Raw genomic sequence first — 16,411 nt, forward strand, 5'->3', positions numbered from 1 at the left:
CAAGTAAAAAGTGTCAATTTTGAACGTACGAAAGTGCGAATTGTACGAAAGTGCGAATTGTACGAAAGTGCGAATTGTACGAAAGTCGAGTGTACGAAAGTCGAGGACCGCCTGTATTTCAAAATCTTTCATTTCGCGTAAAATTTTGTTCAGCTCGATGCCCATCTTCTGGCCTATTTTATGTGCACGTATGCTTCACAATGTATTGATTACTTTTAAATTGTATTTTATGAAAATTTATATTTATCTAAATGACTCTTCCAATTATGAAGAATGTCTTTATGAGCCAAGTGAGACATTCACGAATCAAGTGTAAAATTTCTATTATCTAAGTGTAAGAGTTTAAATTAGGAACGTAAAGTAATACAATAAATTAATATTATTTAAAAGTATTGAAGTGATTGTGTTTTAAATTCCTATGTAGCAGTAATCACGTAAGATTAACCTGGGGGGTTATTCCAATAATCGTATGGCCGGGCCATAAGTCGAAATTGACCATAACTACGGCCTCGAGACATACGTATGGCTTCGAGCGATTCTACTCTGAGCGAAAGGCCATAAGTCGGGCGGTAGCTATGGCCTAAAGGCCGTAATAATATGGCCTGCCTAAGAGGCGGTCATAACTCGGGCCATATGAAATAACATTGCTCGCCTATGGAGTTATAGAAGAAATTTACTGAGTGTCGTCGATTATATAGCGATTGTTTCAAGAAATATATGAATATTGCGGGGGAGCACATACACGGATTCAACGGGAATTGGCTAGATATATAAAATAAAGACGCCGATTTCATCTTGAAAGAAGGAGTATACGGATTACGTGTAATCCGGATACGGCTGTTCGCATACGATGATAGATATTTTCTAGTGATGGGTCGATTCCAAAATTTTATGGATTCCGATTCCGATTCTACCGATACCAATTCCATCGATTCTGATGCCATAGGCTCCAAGAAAAATATCACTTAATTCCAGGCAACAAGAAAACCACTTTAAAAAATATTACTCTGTGAAAGAGTCAGTTGACTAAAGCATCTTTCAAATAATCACTATGTAATTAAAATATAATAGCTTAATTTCAAAACAGAACATACCTGAGTACAGAAATTTTCATAGCTGTAATAAAGATTACATACTATGTATATGAATCATGTAATGTTTTGCCCTTTCAAATTCTCAAGCAGAAAAACAAATTATTCTACATGCTCAGCCAGTAGGTTTTGACGTCTTCATGTTACAGTATTACTGCCTGCAGAAAATTGCCTTATGCTACACATGTGTGTTATTGGGCAAGTACTTTCCCACCAAAATTGCAAGATTTCGGAGACTTTGGAATTTTTATTAAAAATTATATCAACGATTTTTTGGATCTTGAATCTTCATGGAATTCACGTGGTCGAAGCGAACAACTATAGAACTAAACTTTAGTTTTGTAGAGCCAAAACAAAATGCTATACTTCTCACATCATTTAATCAACCTTAAAATCTCTTGCTTTTTTTAAGTTCAAGAAAGAAACTAAACGCTACAAATGAATATCACATCGGACGGTCGCAGTAATAAAAAAGGCTAAAAGAGCGTTGTGGTGTGAAAACTCCCCCTACCGCGCGACTCACCTCGGCGAAGGTGGAAAGGGAAAAAGGGTATAGGTTGTTGCCTCTCACGGAAATACAGTAAAACTTTGATTTTACGCAGTTGGAGGGACCGAAATATGGGCACTGTGTAAAATCAAAGTGTGTAAAATCAAGAGTTGGTATTGAGGAGGAGTATAGTTTTCAGGATAACACTCGCTCATTATTGCTCTGAAAATGAAGCCTAATAATCTTATTTACTCAAAAGCAACACCACAGATGACGTGTTACCTTAAGAGAAACAACTTTGCATTCCTCAACAGTGTTTCCCATGGTTGAACAAAATGGTTGAAATGCCAGCGTTTCTGGCACTAAGATTTCTTCTGTTACCCAGGAGAAATTTCGGAATGGTGATACCAAATGGTCGCAGAGAAGCTAATTTTCGAAAATATTCTCATTAGAAGCAGTTTTCAGGATATCCGTTTAACCACCAGCAGACAAACAAAGATTGGAGATTGAAGAAATGAGATACCTGAGGATAGTCATCCAAATTAACCCCATTAACAGGGTGCAAAATTTTGCTAATACATCACAAAGGCTTTACACCCTGTGGGCCTGGGTTCAAGTCCTGGCAGTAGCAGAGACTTATCAGAGATGGCCCTATCCCTACTTGAGTCTAATGTGGAGGGCACTTCCAGTGCACCACTCTGTCCATCAGATGGGAAGTTAAGTCCTGGTCCCTTTTGAGCTTATCATTACAACCTGGCTAATGCCAACATAGGGTACCTATCCCCCCAGCCCTTACTTCATGGCGCTAATGACCCTAGTTGTTGGTTACCTCTAAATAGCATACCATAGATAATACGGAGCACACAGGACCCGGGATTTTCGGAAATTCAGATTTTTCCGGTGCTTAGATCACTTTTTTTAAGTGAGCTATTTAAATGACCACGCAACTGCCGTCATGCCGCCCGTGATGAATAAAAAATGACTAATAGTCCTGAAAAATTTTCCTTCTTTATAATTTATATGCATTAAAAAAGCATTTCCCCATGAAATTTTAGCATTAGTTGATTGACTCTTCCGAGAATAGCTTCTCTGTCGGCATTCTTCCGCGAATTCAGCGCCGGGACCTTCGACTCACAAGCCGTGTGACTCAGCTTCACGTAATATTTTGCTTCCCCATATCTGATAACAACACCGGACACTTTTTGTATTTCGATTTAATGGTACTAAGCCATTCCTGAGTTTAAAGGGACTGCCTTATCACTCACGTCTTGAATTTGACTTCAATGATTACATAACGATTGACGACGCGAGTTATTCTCCGAGGGCATTAACTCCCGTTCCGTTAAAACGCTTGCCACCTAGCGGAGTAAAGCTAATAGCTATTCAAGTTCCAAACATGTTTAACTTAAACCATCTGACAATGAGATACAAGTTGAGTCGGTTCTGATAAGCGCGCAGCGCAAGCAATTTTCCCTCGCCTCCATTTGTCCCGCAGATGTGGGGTTAGCCTGGGAATGAGACAATGCATGCTGCTTTTACCATCGTGTTGAATCGCCATCGACTTACGTCCATACTAGAAGTACGACTATCTTTTTTGGATCACCTTGGAAGCAAAAATTTTGGAACGGGAGTATTTTTAACGACTCATTTCGCCGTTATATTTCGCTGGGGCCACGGAAAACATAGCGTTGGCAAAATTCTAGAAAGCCTTGCGTTGGGGATAGATATTCCGTAGCTCATAATTGTGGATATAAACAGCGTCGATCAATAAGTCGAATAATAAACGAAAGGTGATAATGTTAATATCTCCAGCGATCATGTCTTAATCAAAAGTAGTTACGCATACACGGCGATTGCCGTGTGTTTTAGGTTTCGATATCCTTCTACGGCGAATTTAAACTAAGAGCGACATTCGCGTTCGTAAAGGAGCCTGAAATATTACTGAGAGGGCTCACGGGGAAGCAATAATTAGATTCGCGATGTATTTAGTTTCACGCTCAACAGCGCGATGTCATTTCAACGGTTCCTGTATTCATTTTTGCAACTCATTGAGACGAAATAATAACCTAACTGCATATTGCTCTAGTCAGATTTTCAAAACAAGCCGAAAGACAACTACGTAAAATCAAGATTAGCGACCTCTTAGGTGCTGGGGTTATGCTGCGCAAAATCGAAAAACTGCGTAAAATCAAGAAAAGATGTAAAATCGAAGTTTCACCATTGCAATTCCCTATGCTTTCCGGCCGGACTTGAGTGCCGCTGCGTAAAAACGAGACTTGATGTAAAATCGAAGTGCGTAAAATCGAAGTTTTACTGTAGTTCTTTTTTCTCTCTCTTAAGCATGCTGACTTAATCTCTTCACTTTACTTCAATACCCGAGGCATATTTCTTATGCGTGGGATGGTTCCAAAAAATACCCAATTCTTAGTATTTTCACTCGAGTAATGCGCTAAATGGTCAAGTCGATCTATACATAATCCTTTTTAATAGGGATGAGTCGATTCCAAATGTCGATTCTCGATTCCACCGATTCTCGGGCACGGAATCGGAATCGAGAATCGATCGCCTAAAGTCGATTCCGATTCCATCGATTCCAGGAAGATAAATGTTTTGAGCATAGACTATAAGTTTTGGGCATAAATGCTGCCACACACCTAAGCGGCCGCGGTGTCAGCCTTGCCCGCGCGGAGGATACGCCCCGCACGCGGGTGCTGCGACGAACATACCTAAGCGGCCTCGGAAACAAGAAAATGTCGGCAAGAGCGACAAACCGACGAACCCTGAAATACCTCGTGTTCATGAGCAACTCTCAGAGAAAAAAAATTGGAAATCACGGGATCGGGAAGCAACGTATGCGTTTTCCGTTCTTTTATTAACCGCTGGTCACGGCAAATCAAATTAATACGATTATGAATCACATTCGGAGAATTCATCTGGACCACCAATTTTAAAGTATGATAGATCGAAATATATTTTTTTTACTTTCGAATGATATTTGAAGTCTGATGATAATAAAAACGTGCAGAGAGCGAGTTTTTCTGTGAAAAAAGTTTCTTATAAATACGCGCTGAGAGCGGTTTTTTTATATACGTAACATTTTTAGACTAACACGCGCCTGCGTCAATAATAAAAAAATTAGACACATTCGCGTTTGTATAGCCCAGTTTCATCAATGCAACCCTTGAGGAAGTTTATACTTGCTTGGCATAAGCCGCCGCGGCCTCCGGGCGGACTCGACAGGTTGCGTTCGGCCGCCACCGCGCACCAGCCAGGCTGCTCTGGTATATATCGACGCCATGAACGCTACATTATTGTTTAGCCACCGCGGCTATTGTTATTTTTAGGGATGGTCGGATCGGATACCTCGGATCCAAATACCCGCGGATATTGCCCTTCATCGGATCCAAAGTCGCGGAAGACATCGGATCTGGATCGGAAATTTTTAATAATAGCTTCAGTGAATGTAACGCCCCATAAGAGTGGAAAGATTTCCGATTCTCTCTTCGAATGCGCCGTCGCATGCGATTCTTGTCCTACTCATGAACTGTTTTGTTGGAAAGCTCTCGCAGAGGTTGCAAGTAGAATTTCAGCCGTGGCCAGGATTTTCAGTATTTCAAAAGTAACTATGTCGCAGATTTCAGAAAACCACCCTCGGCCGTCCATCAGCCCGTGCCTCTGTTGTTTTTTTTTCGCATCCGAAATCACACGGACCAAAAATCATTGTCTTCTAAGGAAAATATCAAATCACACGAAAACAATTGAAGCGTGTTTCATCCCTACCTCGTCTCACCAACTGACCTTTTTTGGCCTACCTGCTTCAACTCCGTTTCTAGACTAAAAATGCTAGGAGAGTGACTTTCTGGGAAAGTGTTAAAATTAGTTTAAATCCCATTATTTAGTGCCCGGTTTTTTCAACAATTTTCCCCCCTGGTTTTGGATCCCCCCCCCCAATTGAAATTCCTGGCTACGCCACTGCTCCTTCCCCTCCACCTCTCCTTTACACGTTTTTGCTGCCCACTCCTTCCTCATGCTGAGCGGTTGAGCACCTCGTCGCACGTGACGTTATTACCGTTTTAAATACTTTTAATTGTGTTGCTGATTGTGCAGTTGCAATTTAATTTAATGATGCACCAATAAAAATGTCTTTCATTGTGTATAAACATTTCCATTAACAGGAGAACCAATGAATGCAGTGTGCGTGCACTATGGCGTAAATTATTGCGAGGATGTGCTAAATCCACCTCATCATACTAAAGCATTTTCGGATTAAACACAAGTCCGTATGCGATGAGAAAGTAAAATTCGGGGGAAACGCGTGTGAGGAAAATTTGAATTCAGTCGATAGCAGGGGGGTAGCCAGGAATTTTGTTAAGGGGGGGTCCAAAACCAGGGGGGGAAATTTTTAAACAGCAGGGTACAAAGGAGAGGTTTTCAAACTAATTTTAACGCCCTTCATAATACAAAAAACTTCATTTTTCAGAGATTCATTTTTTTTTTCATTTTTGTAAATTCATGATTTTAATATTTTGTTTCCTTTTATGAAGGAAAGTAATTGTGTTTTTATATTTTGGGGGGTCCTCTCGCTACGCTACTGGTCAGTGGTTCATCCTAAGATTTTTCCTATTTTCATTTCCAAACCCAAGCGTAACAGTTTAGGCCCTGAGTATTTAAAGATGTTTTTAAAAAACAACTTGAAAGCCCATAAAATAATTTTTAATTTATAAAAACATAAAAATGTGTATGAAAATCTAAAAAGCATTCCATTGATTGTATGTGCCCACAATAAACTTGAATAATGACTTTGTTTAATGGCAGGAATTCAAAAATGCATTTGGAATCGAAAATATCCGATTCGAAAGATCTGGCTCCAAAAATCCTGGATCTGTCCATCCCTAGTTATTTTATTGCATTCAATTCTTAAATTTTAATGACAGCAATACCACAGATAAATCAAAATCCCACCTGCTATAAGGAGTAAGAATCGATGGAATCGGAATCGAGAATCGGGAATCGATTTGAAGGAATCGAAATTGGAATCGGAATCGAAAAAAAGTGGAATCGACTCATCCCTACTTTTTAACATCCTCAGTTTAGTGTCAATGTCAATGAAGACGATTATCTATGCTTTAAATGACGATTTTCAAGACTAATGTTTTAAAAAACTTGAAAAATCGGCCTTATGTTACCAAGCCTTAAAGTTCCGCAGCGTGTAGCTCAGCCTTGACGCGCGATTGAAAAATCGCTCTTATTTCCTTCGTCGCAAATTTTTTTTTTCAAGATTTCTTATTAGTACTCTTTAGAAATCTCTACTTTATATTTTGGTTCAAATTTTCCGAGTTATATTTTTCGTAAACAAAAGATAATGTCTACTTTATGTCAAATTTCACGTGAAAAACGGGTCGGCCATTTTGCGTTGTGAAACCCGACAGATGAGAGCCAAAATCTTCGAAAGTCATTGAAAGTATAGGCAAAGCACTAGATCAAAGGAATATTGCGTTTTATATTCCATAAAACTCACACCAACGCAAAACCACTTGGATAAATTCAAAGATTTTTTGAGGAAAAACGATATCTCGCGTGGCATTGAAAAATTGGTCATGCTTGGGCCTCTGTATCTCACTAAAGGTTCGTATTTATGTGAAATGGCATATAAAGCAATATTTGGTAATGATATATGAGTATTTACGCTGAGTTTCAAGTCCCTATCCCTAAAAAGGTCATTTTGGCCTTCATTCCAGCTTTTTCCGATTTCAGACTAGTGTGCGCCGGGTAGGAAGACCATCGGCCGCTGCGGCTGGCGTAAAGGTATTCGGCGCCCACGTCGACAACTATAGTGTATTCGGCAAGCTGAAACTAACAGGCCAAGGCATTAGAATGACTTATCGGCTTTAAAAACTGCATTATTACATGAGTTTCATGATAGCGCTTCCTGTCGGCAGATTGCTGGACCTATTAGCCTCGAAAGCACTGTAACCTTAACTACTCGACTCGACATTCGTAATGCGACTCGAAACGCTCGAGTCGAGTACCAACTACTCGATCGACTTGAATTTTCGAGTACTCGCACATCCCAAGAAGATATGTGTTTTGTTATTACGATTACGTGGCGCGAAAATTCAAATGACTGTTGGAAACGCGGTCGTATATTTTGTTGTTTGAAGTACTACTGGAATCGGAATCGATTTTTCGCCTTGGCAAGTACTCGTTTTCGATTCCGGTTCTTGGCCGAGAATCGAGGAATCGAAGAATCGAGGAATCGAACCGACCCATCACTAATATTTTCATTAAATATTTCCGCGCGTCAAAAGAAGTTGTTACTTAATTCGTAAATAGATATAGTGGATGAACTAAAACTTCGCTTGAAGTTAAAAAGTTAGAAATACTTTTTAAAGGATGCTCTGTTAAAGTGAACGGAGGAACGGGCTTTTATTTGCATTCTGTGCTACATTTGCTAGCAGATTTCTTACTTGTTTAGAAAAGCTGTAGGTAGCTTGAAATATCCGCTATTAAATGTTTTATATTTTAAGATTCTCGTAGCATTACCATTCATGAGGGAGGATATCTAAGAAACATAGGGCAACACATTTTTTGGCAGTATAAGGCAATCTTCAGTAAGTCGATGCGTAAAGGACAAATGTCGTCCACAAATCAAGGAAAGAATGCTTTTCTCATATTGATGTTTTAATTTTATACAGCTACCTTAACATAAGCCTCTTATAATAAAATTAATGAAACTTAAGGTTTCAATTTCATCTTTAGATTTCGTGCATTGGCCTTCTACGGCTTTTGAGGGCAAATTATTGCAGCCATGAGACAATAGTTACACCATTGAAAGGAGAGAAATAGGGTTAGAACTACAATAGGATATCATGTTCTTACTCTATCGATTACATGTACAATTCACGAATATTATAATACTGTAGGGTACAAATCGTGTACAAATTTCTTCTGCTTTTTCTCGTCCGTGATTTGCGTTCTTCACTTTTTTTAAAGATCTTCAGCGTCTGCCGCCTGATCAGAGTTTAAAGAAAATCCAAATTTATCCTTTAATAAGAGTCCATTTCAGTTAAGGAACATAGAACTAATTTTTTATCCACGTAAGAACAAACTTCCTTTTCAAAAAATGACTAGTGTTCCAAAAAAGTGAACCCAACTTATAGTACCAATTATAATTCTCATACTCGCCTGCAGAAAGGGCTTTAAGACTTTTGGCCGGGCCATACGATATGGCCCCTCGAGATTGGAATCGGTATAGGCGGTAATTTCGGGTCAGGCCATAAGAAAGTTACGGCCGGCCATACGTATGGCCTCGTTTATCAGAATAGCCCTGCTGAAGTTTTGTAGACTTTCCCTGGAAAACCTATAATTATAGGGTAGTTGCCTTCATCGAAGAAAACGAAAGGCATTGATTGCGATTCGTTACCCACCGTTAGTGTATTCATAGTACACAAATTATTTGGTTTTAGAAGTACCGGTTTAGACGAATGGCAAGGGCCAAATTTTATCCTCATTTGAAAAAGGCCAGATTGGCGCCCATGCGATGCCACTCCACGTGACGTCACAGGGACCTAGTTTCTACACGAGAGGATAGGAGTTATACATCGTCTGAGGTTAACAATGCATGCATGAGGCGCAGAGCTCAGGGGAACATGACTTAATAATGACCAATTAAAACTGGCTAAGGTCGGAAAGTTTTCTTCGTTTGATAAGGTATTAATAAACCTTTTTTAAGCCAATCACTACCAGATAGCATCCTGCGTCGTATCAGCGCTCAGAGCCTCTCCAAGGTCACCTCACAAGGCGGGAGGGGGAACCAGAAATGCGTCACACGGACTTTTTTCCCATCATTCCTACTTACGCGTCGCGTTTTCGCGAGCTTGAAAATTTTCGCTTTTCATTTAATCGCGAAAAATAGATATCGTCATTTAAAAATCTAAATGCATGAAATACGTACTCCAGGAGTAATAATCTTTCGATTTAGGCAATTGAAAAAATAATAGGAAACCACCCTATTCATGAATTGTTATGCTTTGATTGGACACCCTGAATAAAGTAAGTTCTATTCATCAGGGCCTGAAGATGAGACCATCCCCTCAGTGGAGGAATCACCCCCTCCCGTTTCTCCGAGCAAGACACCTCGCAGTCAGCGGCAGGAAGCAGACTATTGGCTCAAGATGCTGGACCAGGAGAGGAGGTGAGCCAATGACATTTACTTATTCTGTCACTAACTCAGGATGTCCGCTAAGCATGGAAATCTGAAAAATTTATTTCTACACATCACATCAAATACCGTATATGTCTGAATATAGTCCCCCCTTGTTTCCAAAAATGCCTGTGGTAAAAGTGAAGGGGGGGGGACTATATATTCAAACACTTTCTTTGAACTTTTCCCGAAACTGAAGCCTCAAAATTGGGGGGGGGAGGATTATATTCGGAGAAATACTAATTCGGAGGAATTTCTAAAATGGCGTGGAATTGCGCGAATGCATGAACGAAATTAGAACAGGGGCTATTTTGCCGTCTCGCATCCACGCATTCTCGCACGTGTTCTAGCAATTCACCGCTTTACACGACGGGAATTTGATTGTGCCATCGCACGTACGTCAGATTGCACAATTCCATGTACCGTGTAAAACGGCCTATATAGTGGGTGAGGAGAGGCAGATTTTAAATGAGGTACAGAGGAGACAGTAGGGAATGGATGGAGTGAGTACTTAGCGGAGAGGGGATGTTGAAAACAGTGGTTTAGAAGGTACTATAGGGTAGTTTCCTTCATCAAAGAAAACGAAAGGCATTGATTGCGATTCGTTACCCACCATTAGTGTATTCATAATACACAAATTATTTGGTTTTTGAAATACCGGTTTAGACGAATGGCAAGGGTCAAATTTTATCCTCATTTGAAAAAGGCCAGATTGGCGCCCATGCGATTCCACTCCACGTGACGTCACAGGGACCTAGTTTCTACACGAGAGGATAGGAGTTATACATCGTCTGAGGTTACCAATGCATGCATGAGACACAGAGCTCAGGGAAACATGTCTTAATAATCACCTATTAAAACTGGCTAAGTTTGGAAAGTTTTCTTCGTTTGATAAGGTATTAATAAACCTTTTTTAAGCCAAGCGCTACCATCCAGCAAGGTACTCAGCTATCCGCTAGCATCGTATCAGCGTGACATATCAGCCCTAAGCCTCACCTCAAGGTCACCTCACCGGGCGGGAGGGGGAACCAGAAATACGACGTACGGAGATATTTCCCGGCATTCATACTTAAGCGTCGTGTTTTCGCGCGCTTGAAAATTTTCACTTTTCATTTAATCGCGAAAAATAGATGTTGTCATTTAAAAATCTAAAGGCGTGAAATACGTACTCCAGGAGTAATAATCTTTCGATTAAAGCAAAAAAAAAAAGGAAACCACCCTATTGTTAGGTAAACGAGGGAGGGGAGGGAAAAGAATAGGATTTTTAGATAGAATGAAAGGGACTAGGCCTAACTTTGAATTTTAGAGGGAAGTTCACAATGGAAGGGGAGATTCTAGGGATTTCACTGGGCTAATATAGTAAAACTTTGATTTTACGCAGTTGGAGGGACCGAAATTTGGGCACTGTGTAAAATCAAAGTGTGTAAATTCAAGAGTTGGTATTGAGGAGGAGTATAGTTTTCAGGATAACACTTGCTCATTATTTTTAGAAGGACTTTGTGCTTTCACATTAATATTTATTCACGACCATTGTTTCAACGTTAGACGTCATCATCAGGTGAACTCTACAGAGGTCCATCGCATCCTTTTATACCAGGTTAGGAGGGGTAGGGAGGAAGGTACCTGGGCTAATGACATGACGAACTCTTCGGCCTCTCTCTCACCTGAACCATCCCCCCTCCACCTGCCATGCCCTCCCTAAGGGAGCCTCCTTCCCCTAACTTCTTCCGTACCATATGACCAAGTTTTTTTCCCCCTCCCTCTTCTCTGTTGACCAATCCGTTCAACCTAATTACCTTCCTCCCTACCCCTTCTAGCCTGGTATAAAAGGATGTGATGGACCTCTGTAGAGTTCACCTAATGATGACGCATAACGTTGAAGCAATGGTCGTGAATAAATATTAATGTGAAAGCACAAAGTCCTAAAAATAATGAGCAAGTGTTATCCAGAAAACTATACTCCTCCTCAATACCAACTCTTGAATTTACACACTTCGATTTTACACAGTGCCCATATTTCGGTCCCTCCTACTGTCTAAAATCAAAGTTTAAAATTCCCTCTAAAATTCAAAATTAGGCCTAGTCCCTTTCATTCTATCTAAAAATCCTATTCTTTTCCCTCCCCTCCCTCGTTTACCTAACAATTGTACCTTCTAAAACACTGTTTCCAACATCCCCTCTCCGCTAAGTACTCACTCCATCCATTCCCTACTGTCTCCTCTGTACCTCATTTAAAATCTGCCTCTCCTCACCCACTATATAGGCCGTTTTACACGGTACGTGGAATTGTGCAATCTGACGTACATGCGATGGCACAATCAAATTCCCATCGTGTAAAGCGGTGAATTGCTAGAACACGTGCGAGAATGCGTGGATGCGAGACGTCAAAATAGCCCCTGTTCTAATTTCGTTCATGCATTCGCGCAATTCCACGCCATTTTAGAAATTCCTCCGAATTAGTATTTCTCCGAATATAGTCCCCCCCCCCTTATTTTGAGGCTTCAGTTTCGGGAAAAGTTCACAGAAAGTGTTTAATTGTGAATAAATATTAATGTGAAAGCACAAAGTTCTTCTTTTTTAATTTAGTTATGAATCGCTTTCACCAAGTTACGCCTCAAACAATCAATTTTGCTTTTAGAAGGCTTATTAATACACTTTTGTACAGTTCTGATTTAAACCGGAACCAGAAAAAGTTTTAAGTTAAGATATTTAAGGGCGTACCCAGGATTAAAACTAAGGGAGGGGGGGGGGGCAAGCCATGGTTGTTCAAATTGTAGGTAAGATTTAAGCATGAAAAAGGTGAATGAAATCATCATTTTAAGGAAACTAACAGCTCTTTATTAGTTTTTCAAATTATTTGCTTGAAAAAATATAATTTTCCTTAAAGACATTTGCAATTTTTGTTGTTTTTTTAATGGTGGTGTAATTCAACAGCTGCCAGTGATTTGTATTGGGCGCCACAGAGCAGTGCCACAGCGGCTGAATCCTAAATCTATATTTAGGCATTCTGTTTTTCATTGCATTGTATCCTATGGCTAGTGTGCGTGTGGCATCAGTCTCTTTGACCGCATGTCGAGTTTTATGTATCAAGCCTTAAATACACTTGTTAACACCTTAAATAGTGATTTCGCTAGTCGTCATTTCCCCTACCATACTCCCTAACAATTTTTGCTTCTAGAGGGGGGGGGGGGACAGCTGACCTCTCCTGCCCCTCGCTGGGTACGCCCATGGATAGTTGGCAGTACTAGCAGTGAGAATTCATGTCCTGACAATAGTTACTGTAGTTCCGAACATTGCCACTTTACGATGGTTAGGCGCTGCGAGACCGGAACTGGAAGTGACAAGAGAAAGACGATAAGTTCGTGGAGCTCCCTCCGCTCTATTTTTTTTTCATTAATTTGTCCAAGCAAGGACGAATATGGGCAGAAGAAAAATTATTTGTTAAATACACGTTGAATACAGTGGTATCTTGACCCTTCAAACCTCAACAGCTTTGCTAATCGACAATTTCTAATTATAATGTAATTATAAAATAAAAATAATAAAAATATACATTACACACCCGATTATCCAGGCTAACGATGGGGAGAGATGACACGAGTAATCCGAAGACACGGATAACCCAAGCTTTCACTTAAATGTCTTGATACGTCCATAATTTATGTAAAACAAGCAATATATTATTAGTTGTGCAGTTACATATTCTGTTATTTAAGAGTGCTTCCCAGACTCATTGAGAGCTTTCTTCGCTAGTTCGTGATCTTTTTAGCGGTGATAACATGGTTGTACTCGTATTATTAACTCTCCATGTATGGTCTAGTTTCGAAAACCACACCTCCGTGGCTGCGTGATCACGGATACAGAAAAGTGGTTGGCACGAATGCTTCAAAACTGCTGCTTGACGTGGGAAACAACACCGATAGGCACCACACCAACGTAGTAGCGTCTCGCACAACTGCTGCGTGCTGCGTATCCGTGATCAAGGAGTGCGGTCGCGCACTGCCATGCTTGGAAAACAGGAACACGGTGCTCCAGTGAATGCAGCTAGCGCATGATCGCTTCTGTTTTACGAAAGGGAATTCTAACAGAAAAAATAAGCCCGGCGTATGCTATTATTAATGCCGTAATTCCGATGTTTTGCATCCAATTTTTAAAAATAAAGATCGCGGAAAAAATGTAGCGAGAGTGAAAATCGTGCACCGATAATCCGCAACCCGGATAAACTGCAGCCGGATAATCGGGAGTTTTCTGTAAATCGTTAAAATACAGTGTGTCCCAAAAAGAATGACCTGATTTTAACTTGTAATAATATTGAAACAAATGTCACTAGGCAAGCGAAACAGCACCAGATGTTATCGGCATTGTTTAGAGTTTTAGAAGAATCCGCCGAATTTCACTACGAGTGCTGATGTGGAGCGTGCAATCCTTAGACCATTGGTCTAACAATTAGGTCTAACAATAAGGTGCAGCCAGTCTCGCTGAAGATGATGTACAGGACCGCGAGAATAGGCTTTACACTCTTGACCTCCTAGGTCCCCTGACATTACACCAAACGATTTTTTCCGTTTGGGAAATGTTTAACAGCGTGTTTACGTTCCTCCCTTACCTCGTGTCGTTGATGAACAAAAAACATGAATATCAGCTGCTGTAGCTTCAGTGACAGAAGACATCTTACACTCAGTTTGGGATGAATTCAGCTTTCGGCTAGATTTCATCTGCGCAGCCAATGGAGGACATATTGAACATTTATGATGGTTTTTTATTAACTTTCGTCTTTTGTGAGTAATTTGGTATTCAATATGTTGATGTTAAGCCCTTCTTCCTAATAAATAATCTTATTTAAAATCGGGTCATTCTTTTTGGGACACACTGTATATTTGTTTTTTATAGTGTCCATTTCTACTTTTCAGGGAAGCTTTGGAAGCTCTTGAGGTTGTCCGTAAGCGGTTGGATGAGGAGAAATTGGCATGCAGTACCGCATTGATGTCAGTCCGGACGTCTGTGCTTGAGAAGGAGTTTTCGGCGGAAGACATAAATTCGACATCACTGGATGAAAGGCGGTGGACTCTTCTCGAGGAGGAATTCAGGTAAAGATGCCCAACCATATTATTGTGATATTTGAGGACACTACCCGCATGGCATCGGGTATTGTCCTCAAATATCCAGGGTTCCCACTCAACCGTGAAAACCTTAAAACCGTGAATAAGCCGTGAATTTTGTCTACCGTGAAAAAACCTGGAAATAGCCGTGAAATTCGTCGTAAAACCTTAAAAACCTCTCAAACTTGATTGTAGATCTACGATTGACGGATCAAAATAAAAGTAGGTCAGTCACTCGCAGATACTGTCCACGCAATTATCTGCAAATGTATATTCAAAGCGCAAGTATTGGTCTGTGTCGTCATGACCATGGTCCTTATATACTGGTTGCTAATCTCCCGACATATTCTGGCTCGGGAGTGTTGCCTGAGATTTTGCTTTTTTACCCCTCAAACCCACCTCCCCTCAAACACAACTATGGGCACAGTGCGCTGTCACTAGGGGAAATATGGAAATAACTGAGCTGTCGAAAGCATATACCGCCGCCGACAGTGCAGTTAGTTCCATTTTTCCCCTAGTGACAGCGCACTGTGCCCATAGTTGTGTTTGAGGGGAGGCGTGTGAGGGGTTTGAGGGGTAAAAAAGCAAAATCTCAGGCAACACTCCCGAGCCAGAATATATCGGGAGATTAGCAACCAGTATATAAGGGCCATGGTCATGACGACACAGACCTTAAGGCTGTGATTGAACGACCTTTTAACCAAAGTGATCATTAACCCTGGTGAGAAATCAGACACCTCTTCACTTCCCTGTCACCCTCCATTTTCTCACTAACAACCTTTAGCCGGCCCTAAATTTTGCTAACGATAGGCATCGTCATTATAGCGCTTTCATTGCTGCGTTTTGCATTCCCAGGGCTTATCGCCTTTGTTATAATTTTAGTTAACGTGCGGCCAGCGATTTTTATGAGATCAATATTTCTTCCAAAAATGGCTTATCAAACAGACCGTGAATTTGACGCAGTTTAGACCGCGAAAACCTGAAAAAAACCGTGAATTTTATAATTTAGTTAGAGTGGGAACCCTGATATCGGTACTCAGGTGATGCCTTGATAGGAATTTATCTGGGTAACCAATGCTGTGATATTAACCCTTTTAACACAAGCTAGCCGATTTATCGGCAGGGTTTTGTTTTTGCTCTCGAGCTTTTATTTTTTGTGCTTCGAGTAGTTTTTGTTACTACAGTAGATTCCGTTTAATGGGTCCACCGGTTACTTGGGGCAGCCGCTTAATTGGGGCCGATCTTGAAGAACAGAACCCAATAGAGGAATATCCCAGAGTATTCTCCGCTTCATTGGGACAGCATGCCGCTTTATTGGGCCATGAGACAGCGACATAGACTCTATACTCGCGACGAAATTAAATTTTTTGTTTTCAGAATATAAATTTTTATATTTTCCTCCTTTGATTTACTCTTATTTTTCACATATGTTTCTATTATTGCCCTATTTTGAAATCTCTTGTTGTTATACTATCCGCAAGAGGATAGGACTTTTCTTTAATAGGATAGGACTTAGTAGCGTTGCGGGAGG

General features: G+C 40.5%; 1 protein-coding gene across 5 annotated transcripts in view; it reads left to right on the forward strand.

Annotated features, from left to right (window-relative positions):
- LOC124172808 overlaps positions 1 to 16,411 on the forward strand; it is a 184,651-nt gene that overhangs the window by 102,042 nt on the left and 66,198 nt on the right. For all 5 annotated transcript variants that reach the window (XR_006868279.1, XM_046552292.1, XM_046552295.1 and 2 more), the window contains 2 exons: positions 9,649 to 9,772; positions 14,692 to 14,868. Coding sequence is in view for 4 of the 5 variants with exons in the window: in XM_046552292.1 (XP_046408248.1) it covers positions 9,649 to 9,772; positions 14,692 to 14,868 (301 nt within the window). In the remaining variant the exon portion in view is untranslated. The remainder of the gene's footprint in view (positions 1 to 9,648; positions 9,773 to 14,691; positions 14,869 to 16,411) is intronic.

This window comes from Ischnura elegans (genome assembly GCF_921293095.1).
Source record: "Ischnura elegans chromosome 13 unlocalized genomic scaffold, ioIscEleg1.1 SUPER_13_unloc_3, whole genome shotgun sequence".
Taxonomy (NCBI): Eukaryota; Metazoa; Arthropoda; class Insecta; order Odonata; family Coenagrionidae; genus Ischnura; species Ischnura elegans.